Source organism: Buteo buteo, chromosome 5 (genome assembly GCF_964188355.1).
Source record: "Buteo buteo chromosome 5, bButBut1.hap1.1, whole genome shotgun sequence".
Classification (NCBI taxonomy): Eukaryota; Metazoa; Chordata; class Aves; order Accipitriformes; family Accipitridae; genus Buteo; species Buteo buteo.
The window spans coordinates 15396571-15415889 of NC_134175.1; the positions used below are offsets into that span (position 1 = coordinate 15396571).

The window sequence follows — 19319 nt, forward strand, 5'->3', positions numbered from 1 at the left end:
CCAGCACAAATCCAAAACGTAGCCCCACACTAGCTATTGTGAAGGAACTTAACTCTATCCCAGCCAAAACCAGCACACTAGGTTAGCTGCTTATTGTGATTTACATGTTGTTTGTTCAACACATACCAAGACTCTGCTGTTTGGGTGTTGAAAATGTAAACACATACAGTAATATTGGCTTGGGATTGTATTTTTGTTGGAGGAAGAAGGCGGTCTAGCACTGTGGGACTATGAGATATAAATTAGTAGTATGAATACTGCAGTATAAATTATAATAAATTTAAAAGATGAAGTAAACTTTTAGACCTTTGAGAGTCAGTTGTTTGGGGAATGTCTTTCACTATCCAAGTCTTCTTGCACATCCACACTCTTGCCATCGGTTGTGTTGTAAACCACCATTCCTCAGGATATTCTGAAAACTCCAGCTCTAGTCAGACTATGAGATTTTCTACTTTCATTTAAAGCAAAATCAAAGAATGGATGAGCCTGCAAACAGGGTTGAAGTAGACCTTAACGTCTCAGAAGCCAAAGGGCAGCAAAGAACAGAACCCCCTAAGTATTTTTAATTTCAGAATTTTGTAAGTAAACATCTTTTGTTTTAGAGGCTCTGGCCTTGATTTTTCAGTGTTTGAGGTTGGCAGTTATTGTGTCTGTTATGTTGGCTGTAATTCCACTGCATAGCAAGACATGACATTTGTCCATATAATATGTGTATTGGTGAACCTTCTGGAGTTCTGAGGGACTTCTGTGACAGCATGGCTGCTGGGGAATTATGGTATTGCTGCAGTTACAGGAAAGATCAGAAAGATATTTCTGGCAAAAAAACCCTGGATGCTGCCCAGGCTTGCTGGCCTGGATGTGCCAGGGAGCTGATGGTCCAGTTTGTGATACAAAGATGCTCTAGTACAGTCTTTCTGCTGAACAATAGCTCACAGTTCAGATGAAGCAGATGGTAGTTATCAGAGCTATGTGAGGTTTGGCATCCATAAAATAAGGCCCAAAGTGTATTTATGTAGGTCAGGCTTTTTACCCCTCAGGACAGGGCTGTGTGGTTATTTTAAATTTCCTTTAAAAAATGGAAGGGAAGCTATTTTCCATTAAAAGAAAGGAATGTGTAAGGGCTTGAGTTTTCTTAAAACTTTTTGGACTTAGCCTGGTTTTCTGTGGAAATTGGCCTCATTGCAATCTCTGTGTCTGTCTTCAGTTTCCCCTGCAATAACTTTTCAAAATGTTGGTTGAATTTATTCAGATTTGACAGGGGAGAAAAGGTCTCAAAGATATTATCTTTGTATGATTTTCATAAAAATAGGCACCTAGATAGATGAGACTGTGATTAGTACTCCCGCTAAAGGAAAAAAGGTACTGTAGGCTTAACCACATTATTAAACAGCTGAGAGTCCATGTGGGAAGTCCATGTGGGAGACTGCCATAGAAAACCTGCCTTCAGGCTGTCTTGGAGAGTCTTGCCTGCTCCTGTTTCCATTTCTTTTGCCACCCAGATTGCCCAGCATCCCAGTGGTAGGAGCAGCAAAGTAAAATGAATCCATGTCTTTTTTCCTGGACATATCTGCAGCAGGATTGCCTCTTTGTTAGAGGAGGATACTAGTGCACCTGCAGCATCAGCAGAACACATCAGGACCTTCAGAGTGAGCTCAATGTTGCAAAGCTACCTAATTCCCTCAAAACTAGCTTATCTCAAGCCCTCTGGAGTTCAGTTGGTATTGGAAGAGGCTTCAAGGTCCTTGAGGAGGAGTAAATTAGTCTGCGTTAAGCTTCATGAAGCCTTTTTGTGGTCTAGGGGATGTCATCACTGCTATAAGGTAAGCTCTACAGGTCATAGACCCCCTGCAGACTGGAAGACGGGGCAGAAATGTTCAAGTCAGTGGGAATCTGTGATCTGCAAGCGGGACTGTGTGGTGCAGCAGGGCACCATACAGGACTTACCAGCTTGGTCCAGATGCAGTGTCCTGGCTTGCTGCCATGCTGTTTCCAGGTTGAGAAGACCTGGGCTCCCTCCATACCTACATGCAATGTGAGGCTCAAAGAGTTGCAGTGCATCCAACCTTGGCCTTTGCATCACGCACATGGCTTAGGCTTTCCGAAGCTGCACGTCCCTTCTCATGATTCCAGCCCCAGAGTTAGTGAGGGGAAACTGTGCTTGGTTGTGTCTTTGCCATTCCTGAACACCTACTGTCCATAGGGTATACCACCTCACAGGGGACCATAGCTATTGTAAGTTTGAGGCCAGGTACTCTTCAGCCCCTTGTGGGTTAAGCTGGGGGAGGCTATGTCACAGAAATTTCCATGTGACAGACAAAACTTTCAGTAGTTTTCCTGAAGAAAGGCTCTCTCTGACCCCATTACCAGCATCTCTGCAGCTGCCCTTTAGTGTCATTTAACAACTCAAGGGAAAGAGGGTTCAGCATCCCATGGGTAGTTGTGTTCTGGTCTGAAGCTCCCCACATTAGGTGCACCAAGCCCTAGTTTTAGTCTGGATATGTGTATGTAAATAGGGCTGCATTTTTTCCTTCAGTAGAACTTCATGGAATTCGTGATCAATGAGGCCCCCTGGAGCTCTTTAGAAAAGCAGTTTTATGAGCAGTAGAGCTGCTGAGAGCTGGTTGCCTACGATTTATGTCTAGTGATTAGGTTATCTGGAATTTAATATGTTCCTAGTGCTAGTTAAAGTATCCTCAATAATGTCTCTCTCTTATGTGGAGTCTCTAGTGCCCAAGGAAGACTGCAATCACAATAGCAGGAAAACTATTACAGTCTTTCTCCTCTCCTTGCCTACCTACTTTCAGGAAACTCATAAGAATGTAAAACTTTTGAGACAAGTGTAGTGCCAAATCAGACTGAAAACAATCAAAAACATCAAAAAGTACTGGAGAAGGACAGATAGAAAGATAAATATGCAAACATCATGATTGCACCAGCCTGATTTCTTAGGGAGCCAAGTTTAAAATACATTAAATGGCAAAAAAAAAAAACCAACCAAAACCAAACCAAATGTCAATTCAAATGAAAACAGAGAATGGTCATTTCCGAGCTCTTGTGATAGAAAGAATTGCAGCCGCTGTATCCGATCCCAACCCAATGATGTGACCGTTAGCAGATGCAGTATAGATTTTGAGAAGCTGTTGGTACCTTTCATTCTGCCTGTGCTTGGCTGGGAATTTATAAATGAATTCTAGTACTTCTAGAATCTGGGATGGGAGGTGCACATATGATCTGTGCTATGTGTGCTAATGTGCTAAAAGTAATTTTCATAGTGGTGTGAGTTTTCTGGAGAGGCAGAGCCAGAATTATGTATGGGTGTGTTATGTTCTAGTAGTAGTCTCCTGGGCAAGAAGCCAGTTGATAGGTATCCATGTGTGATCCCAGGCATCTTCAGTTATCTCAGTGCCTCTAGAAAAGAAGTTCTTTCCATTACAGTCCATACCACCTGGTGACTGTGCAGCATTTATTGACCTGATTTTTTATGCTTTTCTCAGTGTCAGCTTGATTCTCCTTGCCATGCTCATAAAGAACCCTTACAGTAAAGACCTTTTTAAAGGTATTTCTGTTTGGGGGTCATGTTGTGCCTTTGCCTATGTTTTAATCAATGTGTTTCAGTCAAGATACAGAAACATTTTAAGCCTGGTGCCAGTTAGTTTTAATTGAAGAGTAGAAAAAAGCCCAGCGTGATTGGGTCCTTAGGGAAATGGTGAGTTTCTACAGCTGAGCCTTTGAAACATCTAGGCAGTTTAAAAGAGAGAGGACCGTAACTGTGAATGAAGCAGCCAAGAAATGGAGGCATGGCTGAAAAATTCCATCCAAGAGACATACGGAAGCTGCGCTTGGAGATTTCTCTTATGTTTGGTCTGGTCCAAATGAACCAAAATCAACAGGAGACTTTTCTACTCGCTGCAATGATTTTACTATTAGCAGACCCTTCCTTTATAAATCTTCTCATTTCAATACTAAGAAAAAGAAGATTCATGTATCTGTATGGTAATTTGGCAATAACAATTGTGGCTATGTGGCAGATCAGCAGCGCTGGAACAATAGTCTGAGCATGGAAATGCTGCTGCAGAACCAGAGGAAGAATGGGGACAATTTCTTAGGCAGGGTGTTAGCAGCCAGTCCCCATAAGGTCTTGGTCACAGGTTAGAGGAAGAAGTTGATTCCTACTAAAAGGCCTTCAGCTACTCCAGGCAATGCCCCACGCATATTCCATAGCTGGGGCTAGCAGTTTGTCATTGTAAATCATAGAAAAATTCATGGCTGTGGTTTAGAGTGAGAGGCAAAAAGGCATGGGTTCATAGCTGGGGAGAAAGGTCAAGTGTGAGTCTTCTCAAAGAAGACTCGGGATTTTAGAGGAGCCCAAGGGTGTTAAGTTTCCTCTGCTTCCCCGGTGAATTACTTTGCTAATGATTAAAAACCATTTCAACCCACTTTGCAGGTTCCAGCTGGGTGCTGTGCAGTGGTAGCAGCACTGACCCAAGGCTTGACCCTGTCTCACTTGTAATTAATTGAAAAACTCCCTTTAAGTTTAGTGACTCAGGAATTGAGTCTTAAGACCTTGAAATGTTACTATCAGTGGAAATATACCTGCCCCAATTCCTCTTTGTTCTACTCAGGTCACCTGTTTCAGCTCAGCAGCTCTCAAAATTTCCAGTGTATTCACCTACCCACATGCTCAAATCTTGAGATGTCAAAGTCATGAGTCTTTCTTTTCAAATAAATCGTGGCATTCATGGCTCCGGAGACAGCTTGACAAAAATGTAGCTGTAACTGAAGTATTTGCTGTAGCTGGGAAGTGTAGAGAGATCAATTAAAAGAGCCAGTTCTTACTCACTGAGAAGTTTCTCAGATTTGGGAACTGAAACCTCCAGTGCTGGGATTCACCTTAAAAGTTAATGGCTTTTGAAAGCTTGAACCAAACCACATTTAGCTATTTCTGAGATCTAGGCAAAAAGAAGAATCAATTTTATTTTGAGGACATAATGAAGGTTTCTTGTTAGGCATTTACAACTTGAGAAGGAGTTTCTCCTCTGTGTAGGATTGTGGTCCCATGGTAAAACTGTAGAACCACTTTGCAGGACAAGTGAACTAATGCTTAGCACAAAATATTACTGCAGGCAGTGCTCTGTAATTATCTGAGTCCATATACCTAAAGGGTAGAATTATACTTCATTTTGTGTGAGTAACTTGTAACAAAGTAATGTGAGGGCTTGTCTAAACCTGACGTGGATGCTGTCCTCACATCTCCATGGAGTCGGTGTTACCGTCTAGATAGGGCTGAGCTGAGGTACAGAGGAGCAGAGAAGGGGACAGATCGTGCACCCCAGTGCAGTGGGCAGTGCTTAGTTGTCCCTTACTTTGCCAGTGCAAAGTCACTGGCTGTTGTTTCCATACGCTCAAGAAGCATATGGACCTTTCATATATTCTTGGATAAATTATCTGTGTTATAAACATCCTCCTCAGCATCATGAAGTGAAAAGAAAAGTGACAGGCTGTATTTAATGATTAACCCCCACACATGCACTAAAGGCTATTCAGTCTGAATGCACGTAAATAGCGGAGCACGGTGGCGGTTTGACTCACACTCTGTGGGCTCTCACTGTCAACACAGTGATGCTCTGAACCATTAATAATAACGTGACGTTTTAGCTGAGAGGAAATATGTGTCTCTTGAAACCACATTTCTGTCTTCCACCCACCCCACTCTAGCATTCATCTGGATTTATTGAATAAGGTTAATGGATTATTTAGCAGTTTCTCCAGCCATTATCAGGCTAGCACACTCGGTTTATGTGGCTGGCCTCTCCTGTTCTGTCAGCTGTCATAAGCTTCTCAATTAGAAAAGGGAAAAAAAAGAAAAGTATGAAATAGGTAACTATGGTTACCTATGATGTGGGGTTTTAAGAAGTACTCAGAAACCTAGTGGCAACAGAGTTTGGAGGTTCAAAGCTTTAATTTATTCAAGAACTCTCTTGAATCAGAGTATCAAAAGCATGTAGAATAAATTCAGAACATTTTCTTTTGTACAACAATATTGCAGTCCTAAGCAGAAGCCATCATACAGACCGCCTGCTCGCTCTGCTCACATGAGAAGAAAACAGGAGTGGGAGAGGGTAAATATGCCTTTGTTCCACTTTTCTCCTGCAGAGCCTGGTGACCCTTGCAGTGGAATAGCTTTTGAAAGTGGTGGTTTCTAGGAGAAGCGGTGCTTCCATTGTCCTGTTGTATTCCTGTTTACACTGAAATGGTGATTTTAAAAGTGGTCATACAGAGCCCTGAAGCTGTGTGTGCTTCAGGGGCATCTTTCAAGTAAAGGCACCTACCTCAGAAATTCAGCCCCGATCATGCTGTCTGCTGAGGGGGGGGAAAAAAAGTCATCCATGCTTAATTTAATGAGAACACAGGACAATATTAAAAGCTTTTAATTGGACCAAAAGTGCCCTATGAAACATGCTTCTTGAGGTCAAACACTTCCCCTCTCAAGTGTTTCAGGGGGATCAGTGGAATTATATACATATTTGCCTTTTGCAAAGCAGGGAGCTGCTGTGTGCTCTTCTTGTAGGATTTTCATCTGAACACACAAGATAGTAGCCACCACAGTGTTCCCTGTATGCTCAGTGAACACTGCCCAAGAGAAGGGGAGAATAAGTTCAGCTGTCCAAAAACATTGTCTCATCTGAACCAGCCAAGTACACAGAGTACAGGAAAGACCTGTTTTGTCACATACTTTATTATCATAACCCGCAACATGAGGCATGACATGTCAGTTTATCAGTGCACTTCCAGTGGAAAACTATTATCTGCTACTGGGTCAGTACTCATTTCCCAAGAAAGCTGTACAAAAAAGGTGGGTTTGTAACTAAGGGTAGATAGGTATTGTATTGGACCGGGGATTCCTGAGACCTAGGAGCAGTCCCTGGCTCTGCCCCAACACCAATGATCTTGGGCGAGTCATTTCATCTTTCTCCTAAAACACAGCTTTGTTTATTAAATCTTTATTTATCAAATTAGTATGTTTATTAACATAGAGTGTGGGCTGTGGAGGGGTAGTAGAGATGGGGGTCCTGACTGACAGAAACCAGCAACAAAAATGCCTTTCTCCAGCCCCTGCCCAGCTGCTTCTAAGCCCAGGCAAATTCAATCTTCCACAGTAATTAAGCATTTAGCAGGTTGCAAAGCATAGTCTTCAGGTTGTTGAAGTCAGATAACTGAATTCGTCAGTTATTGCTGAATCGTGAGAGTGACCTCCAGGATTACAAAGTGCACGTATTCCTCTGTTAGATGTTTGCTGGATCTGATCTCCATGCTGGTGATTTTGCTTTGTCATAAGACCATTTTCTAGAAAGCCAGCACAGTAAATCTGAAGCCTCTAAATGCTTACCCCAAGTCCTCCTGTTTAACCAACTTGAAACAAATAGCATATAATTTATTAAGGGTGCATAAAGTTGAGAATATTGCAGTTCAGTCAGATGCAGGGCATAGCCATGAAAGGTCACAGTTCTTACAGTATTGTTTGAAGCACTAGAGAATTTCTAATGTGCTTGCACTGTGGTTGCATTTGTTCTGAACCTGGGGGAAGGCTGTGCTTGTATCTGTTAATCTGGAGGTTCCTTATTAATAGTCTGCACACTTCTTTGATTTTTAATTAATTTCTGAAGAGACACAGAGGATAAGTGCTGCAGCCCACAGACAGCTCTGTACTTGTTGCAGTCCACATCTCTATTGATCACCTGCCTAAGGAGCAGAAGTAATCCATTTTAAATACACTTTCTTGGAGAGTGAATGCACTACACAATATACTCTCCCGATTGTAATTGTATTGGCAAGAGGTCAGTGGCTGGGTTGGGGAAAGGTAGCCTGTTGTTTAGTATGCTGCTGGCCCTCCGAGCGCAGGCTTCTCTGCAGGCTTTGTTTCAAGAAAGCCAAGTTCTCTCCCTCATGGACAGTTTATAACTACAGAGTATTAAGAAAGCACTGGTCACAGCTCCACTGTTCAAGTTGCACTGGGAGATCCTTTATAGGACACATTTAGGCTGCCTGCCTCTTCAGAGGAAGGAGCTGGAGCTAGTCTAACTGTAGCAATTAATCTAAGAGAGAAGAAAAGTATTCAAAAAGCCCTTTCAGATTGTTAATGCACTGATACCTCTCTCTTTGGTTGCCACTTTGAAAAGCATCAAATGCTTTCCAGGAGTATGTGATCCACTGGGAGCTGAAACCTGATGTCTCTGAGTACTCCTCAAATCAGAGGATAGGTACATTCTTCCTGCTGGCGTGTGTAGCACAGGTTACTAGAATTCGCTTTTGAAACAGTAATTCACAGTCTTTGTCGTAAGGACTTTGTTCCTGCCAGCCTCTTAACTGTAGTTACTTTGCAGTAAGTGTTTATTGCCCAGCAAGGAGAGTTTTGCAGTAATAAGTTTCTTATTTAGGCAGTTAGTTCTTATTTAAAGGCTTCTTTTACAGAAAAAGGTGCTGACAACATGTAGCTGCAGTTGCAGCCAAAACAGTGCTAAGTACTTCTGTGCTTCCTGGACAAAGGTGAGTTGTGTTAGCATTAGCAGACACAGCAAGTGTTAAATTCTGACTCAGGCCTGTGGTACATCTGTAGAAGGGCGTCCCAGCAGTGGAACAGAAATCTGCATCTGAACAGTCAGTCGTCTTCTTACACAAGGACCATCAGTAGATTTCTTCCTTGCTTTTTTCTCTTACTGCATGGGGCAATGCACCCAAAGGACAGTCTCTTGAAAACACCTGTCTGGTTTGTGTGCTCACCTTCAGAAGCCCTTGTGAGAAGCAGATACTGCAGAGCTAGCAGGGAGGCATCAGATGCTAAGTACTTTATCAAAGTCTTGGGGGTGACCCTTTACCCACAAGTCCCTGACTTTATTAAGTTTTTCCTATTAAAGCTGTTGGTCCTGTTCAGTAATTGGAGGGTCAGAAACTCTCTTGGTGCGTCTCTGCTGCAATGTGTATTTGTGCATCGCATCTATGTTGGCCTAGTAAGGGTATGAGAGGAGCTGCAAAGCTGTATCCAGGTTACTGTGTCCTTACTGGTGATATGTTTATTATAAGCACAGGTACAAGCTACAATTTGTCTTGCCTCTTTGGGCTGCAATACCATAAGATGAGCTGTGATTTTCTTCATAGATTACAGGAGAATATCCCTGTCCTTTTGAGTACTTTGGGAATAGGGAGAAGGTACTGCAGGAGACTGATGTAGCCTGTGTCCACACAGCCCAGGAGGCTGGGACACCTGGCCCACGTGAAGTAGTAACACAGCCAATATGAGCCAGTTTCTCATTGAAGGCACTAAAGCTGGCATAGGAGAGCACCTTGCACCCAGCTGTCTTAAGGAAGCACTGTGGCAGTAGTCTTAATTGCAAAAGGGAGATTAGATACAACTCCACAGCTTCCTCCCTCAGGAATGTCATGCATAGGAATGAACTTCTTTTTCTCCCATCCTAAACAGCCCATGTAGCAGCTGCACAGATGTGACCGTAGGTGGGACCAGAACTTGGAGGCACATGCAGCATGGGCAGTATTGAAATACCTGGTTTGCATCTCATTGCTTATGCTACTTAATATATTTATGTAACATCTTTCATCAGAAGAACATGAAGTGCTTCACAGACTCGTTATGTTCAGCACCACCTAATCTAGATATCTGCATAATTTGAGGGAGCCAGGGACACAACTCATACTTTTCACAGGAGTTCAGACAAAGGACATGTTTGATGATGACAGTGGAACAAACTCCCCTTCTGGTGATGCCTGAGGAACTTCCACACCCACCCAGGATAGATAGCTTCATTTTAAGGACCCCATAGCCTCAGAATCATGAACCAGTCAGTTCAGCGGTGGCCCATTTATCTGTGCTTTGAAAGGGCAAGAAGGCACTCCTGAGATTTTAATTTAGGATTGTAGTGGGTCTGGGCCCATCAAAATGTCTGCTCGGTCCAGTCAATTAAGTCGTGAAATGTCATAAGCTTATGAACTTGCTTCTTCTCTCATTTCTTTCTGCTCTTTCTCCCTTTATGAATCACCTGTCATTTTGGAGTAGCCTGCATTTTTCCTGTAATTCTCATCTAAACTTTAGTCTCATAGCCTCTTTCCCTTTCCTTTTGCTTCCTGGCTTTGTTTTGACCTGTTATGCTTTAGCGTCTTTTTTATTTTGTGTCTTGGGCCATAGCTCAGCAATGTAGTAAATCAGGCTTTAGGACTCCTATTACTGGAACAAATATACTGCAGCAGCCACATGATGCAGAGCAAAGATCTGGTGTAGACTTCTTTTTCCCAGATTGTTCTTTTGATGGATAACTGGCATTTTTATACTGCCACAGGTAGCGTGTGTCCTCCTGTGGTTGGTATGAAGCCAGGTCATCTTGATTTTGTTCTTCAGCTGAGTCAGCCAATGTACAATCACACTCCCATGTGTGAGCAGACGGAATTTGTACTTCTGGGGGATCCGCAAGAGGAGACATGTAAGACTGACCTGTGTGCAAAACATCACCGCTAACTCTTTTCACGGCAGAAGTAGCTTGAGTTACCTGTGCAGGATTTGTATTTGCACCGGTACCTTTCCATAGGGGTAATAATCCAACTGCACTGGGATCCTGTCCCTTAAGTCAAGTACAGATAGCCTTGGGCTTGCTGCTGTGTACTCTGAACTGTTTAGTCTGAAACCATTCAGTAATGTCACAGCAGGACTGTGAGAAAAGGGATATATTAGCAGGCATGAGTACACAGGATCCACGCTGCTCATGTCACACCAGCTAGACCAGTGCAGGTCTAGCAAAGTTTCAGTTGTCTGGTCCTGGTCAGGTAGACAGGTCTAAAGCGGCTGTAGGAAAATCCAGCTAGTTATATCAGCTTTGTACCCTAAGGCTGCATCTAAAGACAACCAGCTTGACATAAAAGCACTTTTACCTCAAGATACAGCTTGTTACATGTCAATAGCACAGTTCTTCAAACTTAAGTAAACTGTAGAGAAGAGAAACCATGAGAGAGAGATAGCTTAGTCAAGGGAACAGGAGATGGGAATAAATATATTACTATCACATAAGTTTCTTTTGTCCACCCTTTACCAAAGAGAGGTATTAACTTACCGCATATAAATGGGAAGTAATTGAACTCCTAAATATTTGGGGTTGTACCACAGCTCATGATGCAGGAATAGGCCTCCCTTGGCAGCTTTACCAGAGTCGGCAGAACTCCAGACATTTTCAGAAATCCTTGGCAGCTAACCTGGTGGAGGTGTGCATACCACAAGGTGTGAGTTCCCAGCTTAGTCTGGCAGCTTTGGACTGAAATAGTTAGCATCCTTTGCTTTCCCTTGGCTGTGAGGATGACCTCCAGTCCCAGCTCCCAAGCAGACCTACATAACAAATCACACCTCTGCAGCTGAGTCAGTGTATTTGAAAGCAGTGTCAGTTTTTCCTTCGCACAGTTATCTCTGGAGTAACAGCTACTTAGATGATTCTGGTTGCTCCTGACAAAAAAGGGCACCATGTTTTCCTTGAAAGCATATTTAGCCCCAGGTAAAATTACACTTTTTCCGTGGGGTAAGTGGGGGAAAAGGTGATCATTTCAAGCTTTCAGTAGTGATTCCTGTTATTAAGCTAGCCTCAAGTTATTATGATGAAAAGAGGGCAGTCTCCAAGGTTGGAGATTAATGTCCATGAGATTTGAGTTGGACTTGAAATTTTCTTCCTTCACTTACCTGTTTGATGAATCTGCCATATGTGCTGGCTTTGGTGGGTGGAAGTTATTATCGAAGAAAGGCAGGCTGCTCTTAATTTCTGGATGGGTAAGATCAACATTCCCTCTATTTAGGGAGGTAATAACTTTTATTATAGAAAACAGCAAAAAGTCACACTGAAAAAAAAGTGTTTATAGTACATCTGCTGGTATTGCTGAAGTTTTGGGGCAGGTGACAGTCTTTTTTTTTAATTTGAATTGTCTTGCAAAATGATGTCTTGTATCATGCAAAGACATATGTATATACTTAAACTTTCGTTAGTGATTCAGCACACTTCAGTTCATCTCTGGTAATTATCCCAAAGGGACTCTGCATTTAATGACTTACATACCTGCTTAAATTCTGTCCTGAGTAATGAATACCTTTTTTCTGGAAATGAGGTACAGGCACCTAACGGAAAGAGCTTTCAGACAAGGCTCATGGAATTCAAAGAGTTGGACATTCCCCGAACGGCAGCTGCCACCTTTGAAACGAATCCAGAAGCACCCTCGTGGGCAGGTGGAACTCTGAAAAGTCCAGAAAAGTAAAGGAAATCAAATAACAGCATCTGAAACGGTCTGTGCTTGCAACTCTTACACTCTGAGCTCTACAAATGGAGGCTGTGCTCAAAAACTACCCTCAGGAACTGGGAGACAAATGACAGCAACAGAAAATAACACTGGTATTAAAGTAAGAAAACAGCAAATTATAACCATGTCTTAAAGGCAGGAGATCTTAGGAGACGAACCCATAACTTTGAAGAAAAACATCATTTTGTTTTTTTAAAAAATCCCTTTATTCTTTTATTCCACCACCAGCCCACCTTTGATGATACTCGTCTGTAGACGTCTGCAGCACTAGAAGTCCTAATACTTTATGAACCTAATTTGATACTTTCTAGTGCAGTTCAGCACTTGAAAAGATCAGAAAGCTGTCCCATCTCATTGTCTTCTGTCCTCCCATGGATTTTTTGACACAAAGTCTCCTTTCCACTGTCCCACTTCACTTTGTTGCCAGCATGTTACTTCATTTTCAGGTCTGTCATTTTTCTTGTGAAAAGAGCATGAGTGTACCTGAAATGACCATACCAAATCTGTCTATCCACAATCCCAGAGACTTCACAAACACTCCATAATAAAACTGGGAAAGACTTTCTTCTTTTATAGCTCTTAATGGCTAACTTTTAGTCTATTCAACAAGATAATTTTTGTTCTCCGTTATTTCTAGCCAACTCTGAGAGTAAACTGATGGGTAGAGAGCAGGATTCACTTCGGCTAATAAAACTGCTGGGTTTTTTTCCCCTAGTTATTACATAGAAAACTATCACGGCTGAAAAGTGACAGGCAGGATATTCTTACTGGTGTTAAGCTCCTAGTGGCCGTTTACATCTTTCCTGTCCACTTCCCTTCTTTGAACAAAGCCATCTTGGCTTATTACAAGCCTATTCTACCCCTCAGCATTGCTATTAGTTTCCCTGGTGCTGTTGCAAGCCTTTTGTGAAATATATAAACACATGGGCAGGTCAGGTTAGTAATTGTGTGGACAAGGATAAAAGACCTTTAACACTAATCAAAGTCCTGGAAAGGGCATTTGTGTCTGCTTCTGAAAGTAGAATTTACATTTTCACAGTTGCATAATCACACAGGTAGAAGGGGTCTAGACTACAGGTGGTTTTACTGCTGTGTACATCTAAGTAAAGATCCATATAGCACAGGTTTGTCTTCATACATCACACTGGTACTGGGTGAGGATAAGGGGTGCAGTTGTGAAAGATAAAAGGCTATTCCTCACTCATCCTGAAGTTCCAAAGGGAATTCCTCAACTTATCGGTGTTATAGCTGTTTGCAGTGGCTGTCTGACTTCTTAATAGCATTAGGTGCCGATTCAGAGAGTGGTTTTACGTTAAGGGATCCCAGCAGTAATTGCATTTCTAGTGGCATTCTCTGTGTGGAAACCTCTGTCGTGACTGTAATGAGGAAGCATCAGTGATTGGTAGGTCATGGCTGATTCTTGTGTTTGTGAGAGGTGAATCTGGGCTCAGAGATAATGAGACAACTGATCCGTAATGGCTTGATGTTGAACTTTTTCCTCTCAGTGATTTGCATAAAAGTCCCACCCTATTGTGGATGTTCTAATATGTATACTAAAGTATGGGGTTTCTTATTAACTGGACTGGACATTTTATACTTTGATAATTATATAGGATCTGCATAGCTCTCATTTGCACAAGTTCTGAAGGGCACTTCATTTCCCCAGCCTCACAGATCACACCGCAAATGGCACAGCATAGTGTCTTTTGGATCAGGCTTTAAAGTGTCATTTTTACAAACAGATCTTTTTTCCATTGTCAGGGTCTAGGGTCACTTGTAGTTTTGTCTTGCAACTCTCATAAAATGTCCTCTTGTTATTTGATCATGGGCTTGTTGGGTGGTGATGGCACCAGCTGTGTAATGCAGAGAGTATTTTTTTGTTATCGTACTTCTGTATCATGTAAAAAGATTAGAGATGCATATAGAGCACTTTCCCTGCCAGGTTCAAAAATGCCTTCAAATGATGATTCTTGGCATAGTATATGTTTAGACAGTATTGCTGTAGTGAATATTGTAGGATTCCCATTTTTAGACTGTTTTCATTCTGCTTGTATAATCTCATTTATTGAAAATATATACATATATACACCTTTTCTCTTATACTTCCACCATCCACCTTTAAAACTTGTTGATAGGGTATCAGGAAAATCAAACATGTTTACACTGGCTATTTGTAAGAGGATCTACATTTCTGCAGGTCATGGACCTGCAGAGGATTTTGCAGCTGTCAGCTGTACATGGGTTGTTTTTAGCTTGGCAGGTAACACAGCGGGGGAAAAGCCATGAGAAGCTTGTTTGACAGAGGTGAAGTAAACTGTAAGTTCAATGATACACAGACAGCTATTTCTGCCCTTTTTCTGGATAGAAAAGAAAACCAGGTGTGGTATTGGTTAGGAGCAGTATTCAGGTTGGTGATTACACATCTTTCTAGTTCATAAGACAGTATGAAGTTAGGTTGAATAAAATATAATCTTACTAAGATGATATTAAATAATAGCACAAGATTGAAATAAATGGAAAGGAATGAGTAGAATAAACAGTGAAACATCCTAAAGTGTTAGCCTACACGTTTAAAAAATGCTTGGAAATTAGATATGTAGAGAAGGTAGAATAAGACCAAGGAGGCACGGTTAAGAGTTTGATTGTTTAACTCTTTCAGTGAAGGATGTTTCTGGACACCTTACCATGCATTTCTGCCATCATTAGCTAAAGACTGGAGGCTAAAGCCTTGGTCCAGGTCATCTATTTTGGTTTTAACAAGACAGAAATTCTATTTCTTCATTTCTGCCAAAATAAATCTGCAACATCTTCATATCATTTCAGTGCTGATAGGTGCAAATTAATCTATTTAAAATGACAATTTTATTTGAGCCTAATGTATTCTGATACCAATAGAATTCTCTCATCAAATTCTCTGGGTTCTTGTGTCCTCATCAGATTCTGCCTACAAAGATCTGTTTGAAGGTTTGGACCTTTCTTTTCTCCCCCCCTTATTCTGAGGTATTGAGAATTTTGACCAAATAAGGATATTGGAAGTTATCTCAAATCTGTGATGTTTTAGAAGTATTTCTGTTCATTCTAAAAAATTGAGATATTTCCTAAACTAAGTAGAAAGGAATTGTAAGCAGCACCTTGAAACTTTCTGCGGGGAGGAGCTCCTTTGCAGTGAAAGATGCAAGACTTAAGAGAGGAGCTTAATCCCATGGAAGGTGGAGGAAGAGATTGTGAGCTGCAGGAGAGAAGTGTTTGGGGGAAGTACAAGGACGCCTGTCTGTTTGCACATGACTGCAATCCTGGCTTCAAGGGCAGCACTGTCAGGAACTGCAAAGAACCGGTATATTTTTAGATGTGTGAGGAATGACTACGTGGTATATTTAAGGGCACCCTGAAGCCACCCTTAAAATTAGATTCACTGTCTGTAAGAGCAGCAAAGCTGGACATGTGATTGTGGGCCAGAGGCTGCTCCACAGAGCCCTGCCTGCCTGCACACACTGTTCAGCCCAACACAACACGGGCATGGTGCTCTCTGAGTGGCTTTCTGTGGCACATCCAGACAGGTTGGTTGACACCTACCTGCAGACATTTCAGCAGACTTGTTGCAAGACCCCCAGGTGAAGAGGAGGGACATGAGACTGAGAGGTTGCTGTAGTCCACCTACTGCCCAGAATACCTGTTATGAGCGATTTTGACACTGCCTTGAAGCCCTTTGTGGTTACTGTTCAGTGTTAGAGGTGTGAAACAGGATTTATATGAATTCCCCATCTGCCTGAATTTTACAGGGCCACTTTTGTGGTTGCTTTTCCTCCATTACACAGTGTCATTGCTATTGACTGTGTTGTCTTTTTCTGGTTGGATTTCTTCAGGAGGTAATTCTTGTGCTAAGTCATGATGGTGCCTATGGTTTCATGGGTGTTTGTTGTGTGACTCCCAATTGTTTGACCTATGAGATTTATTTGTCCTTTTTCTACAGGTTTTAATTTGATGTCAGAAAAACTTTATGCTTTCGAAGACTTACAGTTCTGATGTTCAGCAGCCAAAAGTATTGATCTGCAATTGGCAGGAGGGTGTGTTTGCTTCAACGAGCAGTGCTTTTAAAAAATAATTCCATTTGCTTTATGCCAAAGTGTCCCTGTGTCCCCTTTCAAACCACCTTCATGTTGACTGCAGCAAAGCCTACCACATTAAAAATGAAATAGTGTTTATGCCAAATGTTCTGTCACATATTTTCAAACCTTTTAGTGGTGTTTGCACTGAAATTTTTCATCTAAAAGCCACAGCAGTTCAGAGCTCCACTGGATGCTTTTTTGTACAGACATCCACTTTCTGTCAAGAAAGAGCTACATTCTGGCCCAGTGACCATGAGTTGTGCCTTACTCATATGCATTGTCCTCCTTGTATGTATGGGGATAGGTTCGTGTGAACTTAGCACGCTGTGAAAGGGAATAAAATCTGGCCCATGACACTGAGTAACCTGGTTATTTTAATCACTACCTGTGACTCTTTGAATTATCATCTGTACTATGGGATAATATGATCTCTTCGGTATTCAGCAATGACTTTTTAAAAATTACCATATATATTATACAGAGCTAATATATTAAGAGATACTTAAGGGTAATCATCAAGTGTGTAATTTCATCTGTAGGTTCTTATAATGATGGTTAATGTCATAAAATGCCTTTTAATTAAATTATAGGCTTGTAACCCTGCCTGACTATCCTTTATGTGTCATATAATTAATAAGACCAAGCTTTGGTGTTCATCTCAGTGTCACAAAGCATCATGTAAACTTTTGTACTGATGGTGGATGGTTAGTCTCTTACCAGAGTAAGAATAAGGTTAAGGCCAGGCAGCTGGAGTATATGTTACCTTATATTTAAAGGCAGCTGGATGGGCTTGTGAACAAAAGTACCTCTAATGGAATATATATGCTCATTAAAGAAATGGCGATTGATCTAGTGTCTTATTATAATACTACATGCAAAATTTTAAGGGAGTAAAAAGGCAAGTGGGTTGCAGCACTTGGAATAAAGAATTGTTTTCCTTCTAATCCACTGAGGGTAGTGAAAATTCATGTCCAACTTTAAAAGCATTTGGAGATGAATAAGAAGCTTCATCTTGAATTGAAGACACTTGCCTGGAACATAGAAGAGCTGGGATTGTTTACCAGTCTGGCCTAACTTCTGTGGGGCTCTGGCTAAGTTGAATATATTTTTACAATCTTCAGATTTCCTGTCTGAAAAATAAGGGCCGTAATATTTCTTTTCTTTGTCTTACATTTCCAGATTTTAAACTTGCACGAGCAAAGGAGATATCTATGTGGGTTTTTGTTGATTTTTTTTCCTTTGGCAATTATCATAGAATCTTACAGAATCATTTGCTTTGGAAGGAACCTAAGGTCATCTAATCCCACTTCCTGCTCACAGCAAGGGCAGTGTTGAACTTCTGCCCTCTAGGCCATTTTCTTAGTGTGAATACTAATAAGGGAACCAGAAATTTTACATGTCACCAGTGAAAAGTAGTTCTAAAAAATCGTGTAAGACTCATTAAGATTATTTTACTGTTCTTTGTCCTTCAGGGCATGATGTACCTGGAAGAGAGGAGACTTGTCCACCGGGACTTAGCAGCCCGTAATGTCTTGGTGAAATCACCAAACCATGTGAAGATCACTGACTTCGGCTTGGCCAGACTTTTGGAAGGGGATGAAAAGGAGTATAATGCTGATGGAGGGAAGGTGAGTACTGAACATGTCTAGAAGTAAATATACCACACTGTGACAAACCTCCTGAAGTTACTTGCGAGGGCAGTGTATTCCTATGGGACTATTATCTGTGTAAGAAAGTCTGTCAGTGACTTAGCAAAGCCCTGTCTTCTAGAAGAACTGTGTTGTGACAGCACACATAAAAGCCACTCATTTTTTGCTCAGTGAGCTTCTCCAGGTGCCAAAATATAATTGTCTGAACAGTTTTCACACTCGGAATTAGGTTTTGTTCAGATGCTCCATTTTGTGTCTTGTTTTGAAGACTTCTGAAGTCAGTTCAATGAGTGACAGATGTTCTAGGGCATTCCTGCCAACTCCTTTCTTTGGTCATAAGGACCTCAATAACTTGCAGTCCCATTTTCCCAGACAAGTAATTTTCCAGAAGACAAAAAGGAAGGCCAGAGAACATGTTTGTATTTGTAGCATATGAAAGTTTACATATGCTCAATGAAGAGCCACCTCTTCTATCACATTGGAAGAGCCTGCGTATGCTATTTCTTGCATCCATGTCTCCAATACCATGCTGAATGCCAGGCCACTAAAAAGCAAGCTTGAGGATAATTTTGAAACCAGGCATTTTCCCATATAACTTCTCAGCATACCGCACAACATCCATGTAGTGCCTCATCTCATTTCTAATGCCTTCAGATAAATACATTATAAAATTCAGAAAGCTGTAAGTAAAGGCTGTAAGTACCTACTGCTGCTGGCTGCTCCCTAAACATCTTGAAATTCCACATTTCAACCTGTCACAAAATCCCAAGGGATTCTGCCTCTCCTGTCATTCCTTTTCCTGAATGTTCAGTTTGCTTCCTGTCTACATGCTGTCTGTGTTTTTCTGTGCTCACTTATGCCCTTGTCTGGGACAAACAGCTGTTGCCAGTGTGTGCTTCTCTCCTGGATGGGCTGCTGCCTTATTCGTGTGGCTGCTGCCCTTGGCATAGGCATTTCAGTCAATAAGGTGAAGAGCTTGAAAGGAGTCACCAGTGCTTTCCCATTTCCCCAGTAAAGAGACCTACTGGCAGGGAAGGTGGAGTTTTGGCAGTTTTCCCCGATTCCTTCAGTTCTCTAATCCCCTCTTCAGTAACCCCTCTGCCTCGTCCCTCCATCAGCCAGTGAATGATGCAAAATGAGCTGGTCCTTGCAAACCAGCTGTTCCCTGGCAGCTGTTAGGTGGTGTCTTGGACTTGTGAGGCCAGTCACACCGCTGGGAGTTCTGGAGCAG

General features: G+C 41.8%; 1 protein-coding gene across 4 annotated transcripts in view; it reads left to right on the plus strand.

The window, feature by feature from the left end:
- Positions 1 to 19319, plus strand: part of ERBB4 (erb-b2 receptor tyrosine kinase 4) — a 662107-nt gene that overhangs the window by 603208 nt on the left and 39580 nt on the right. For all 4 annotated transcript variants that reach the window (XM_075027921.1, XM_075027923.1, XM_075027919.1 and 1 more), the window contains exon 21: positions 17912 to 18067. In XM_075027921.1, coding sequence (XP_074884022.1) covers positions 17912 to 18067 — 156 coding nt within the window. The remainder of the gene's footprint in view (positions 1 to 17911; positions 18068 to 19319) is intronic.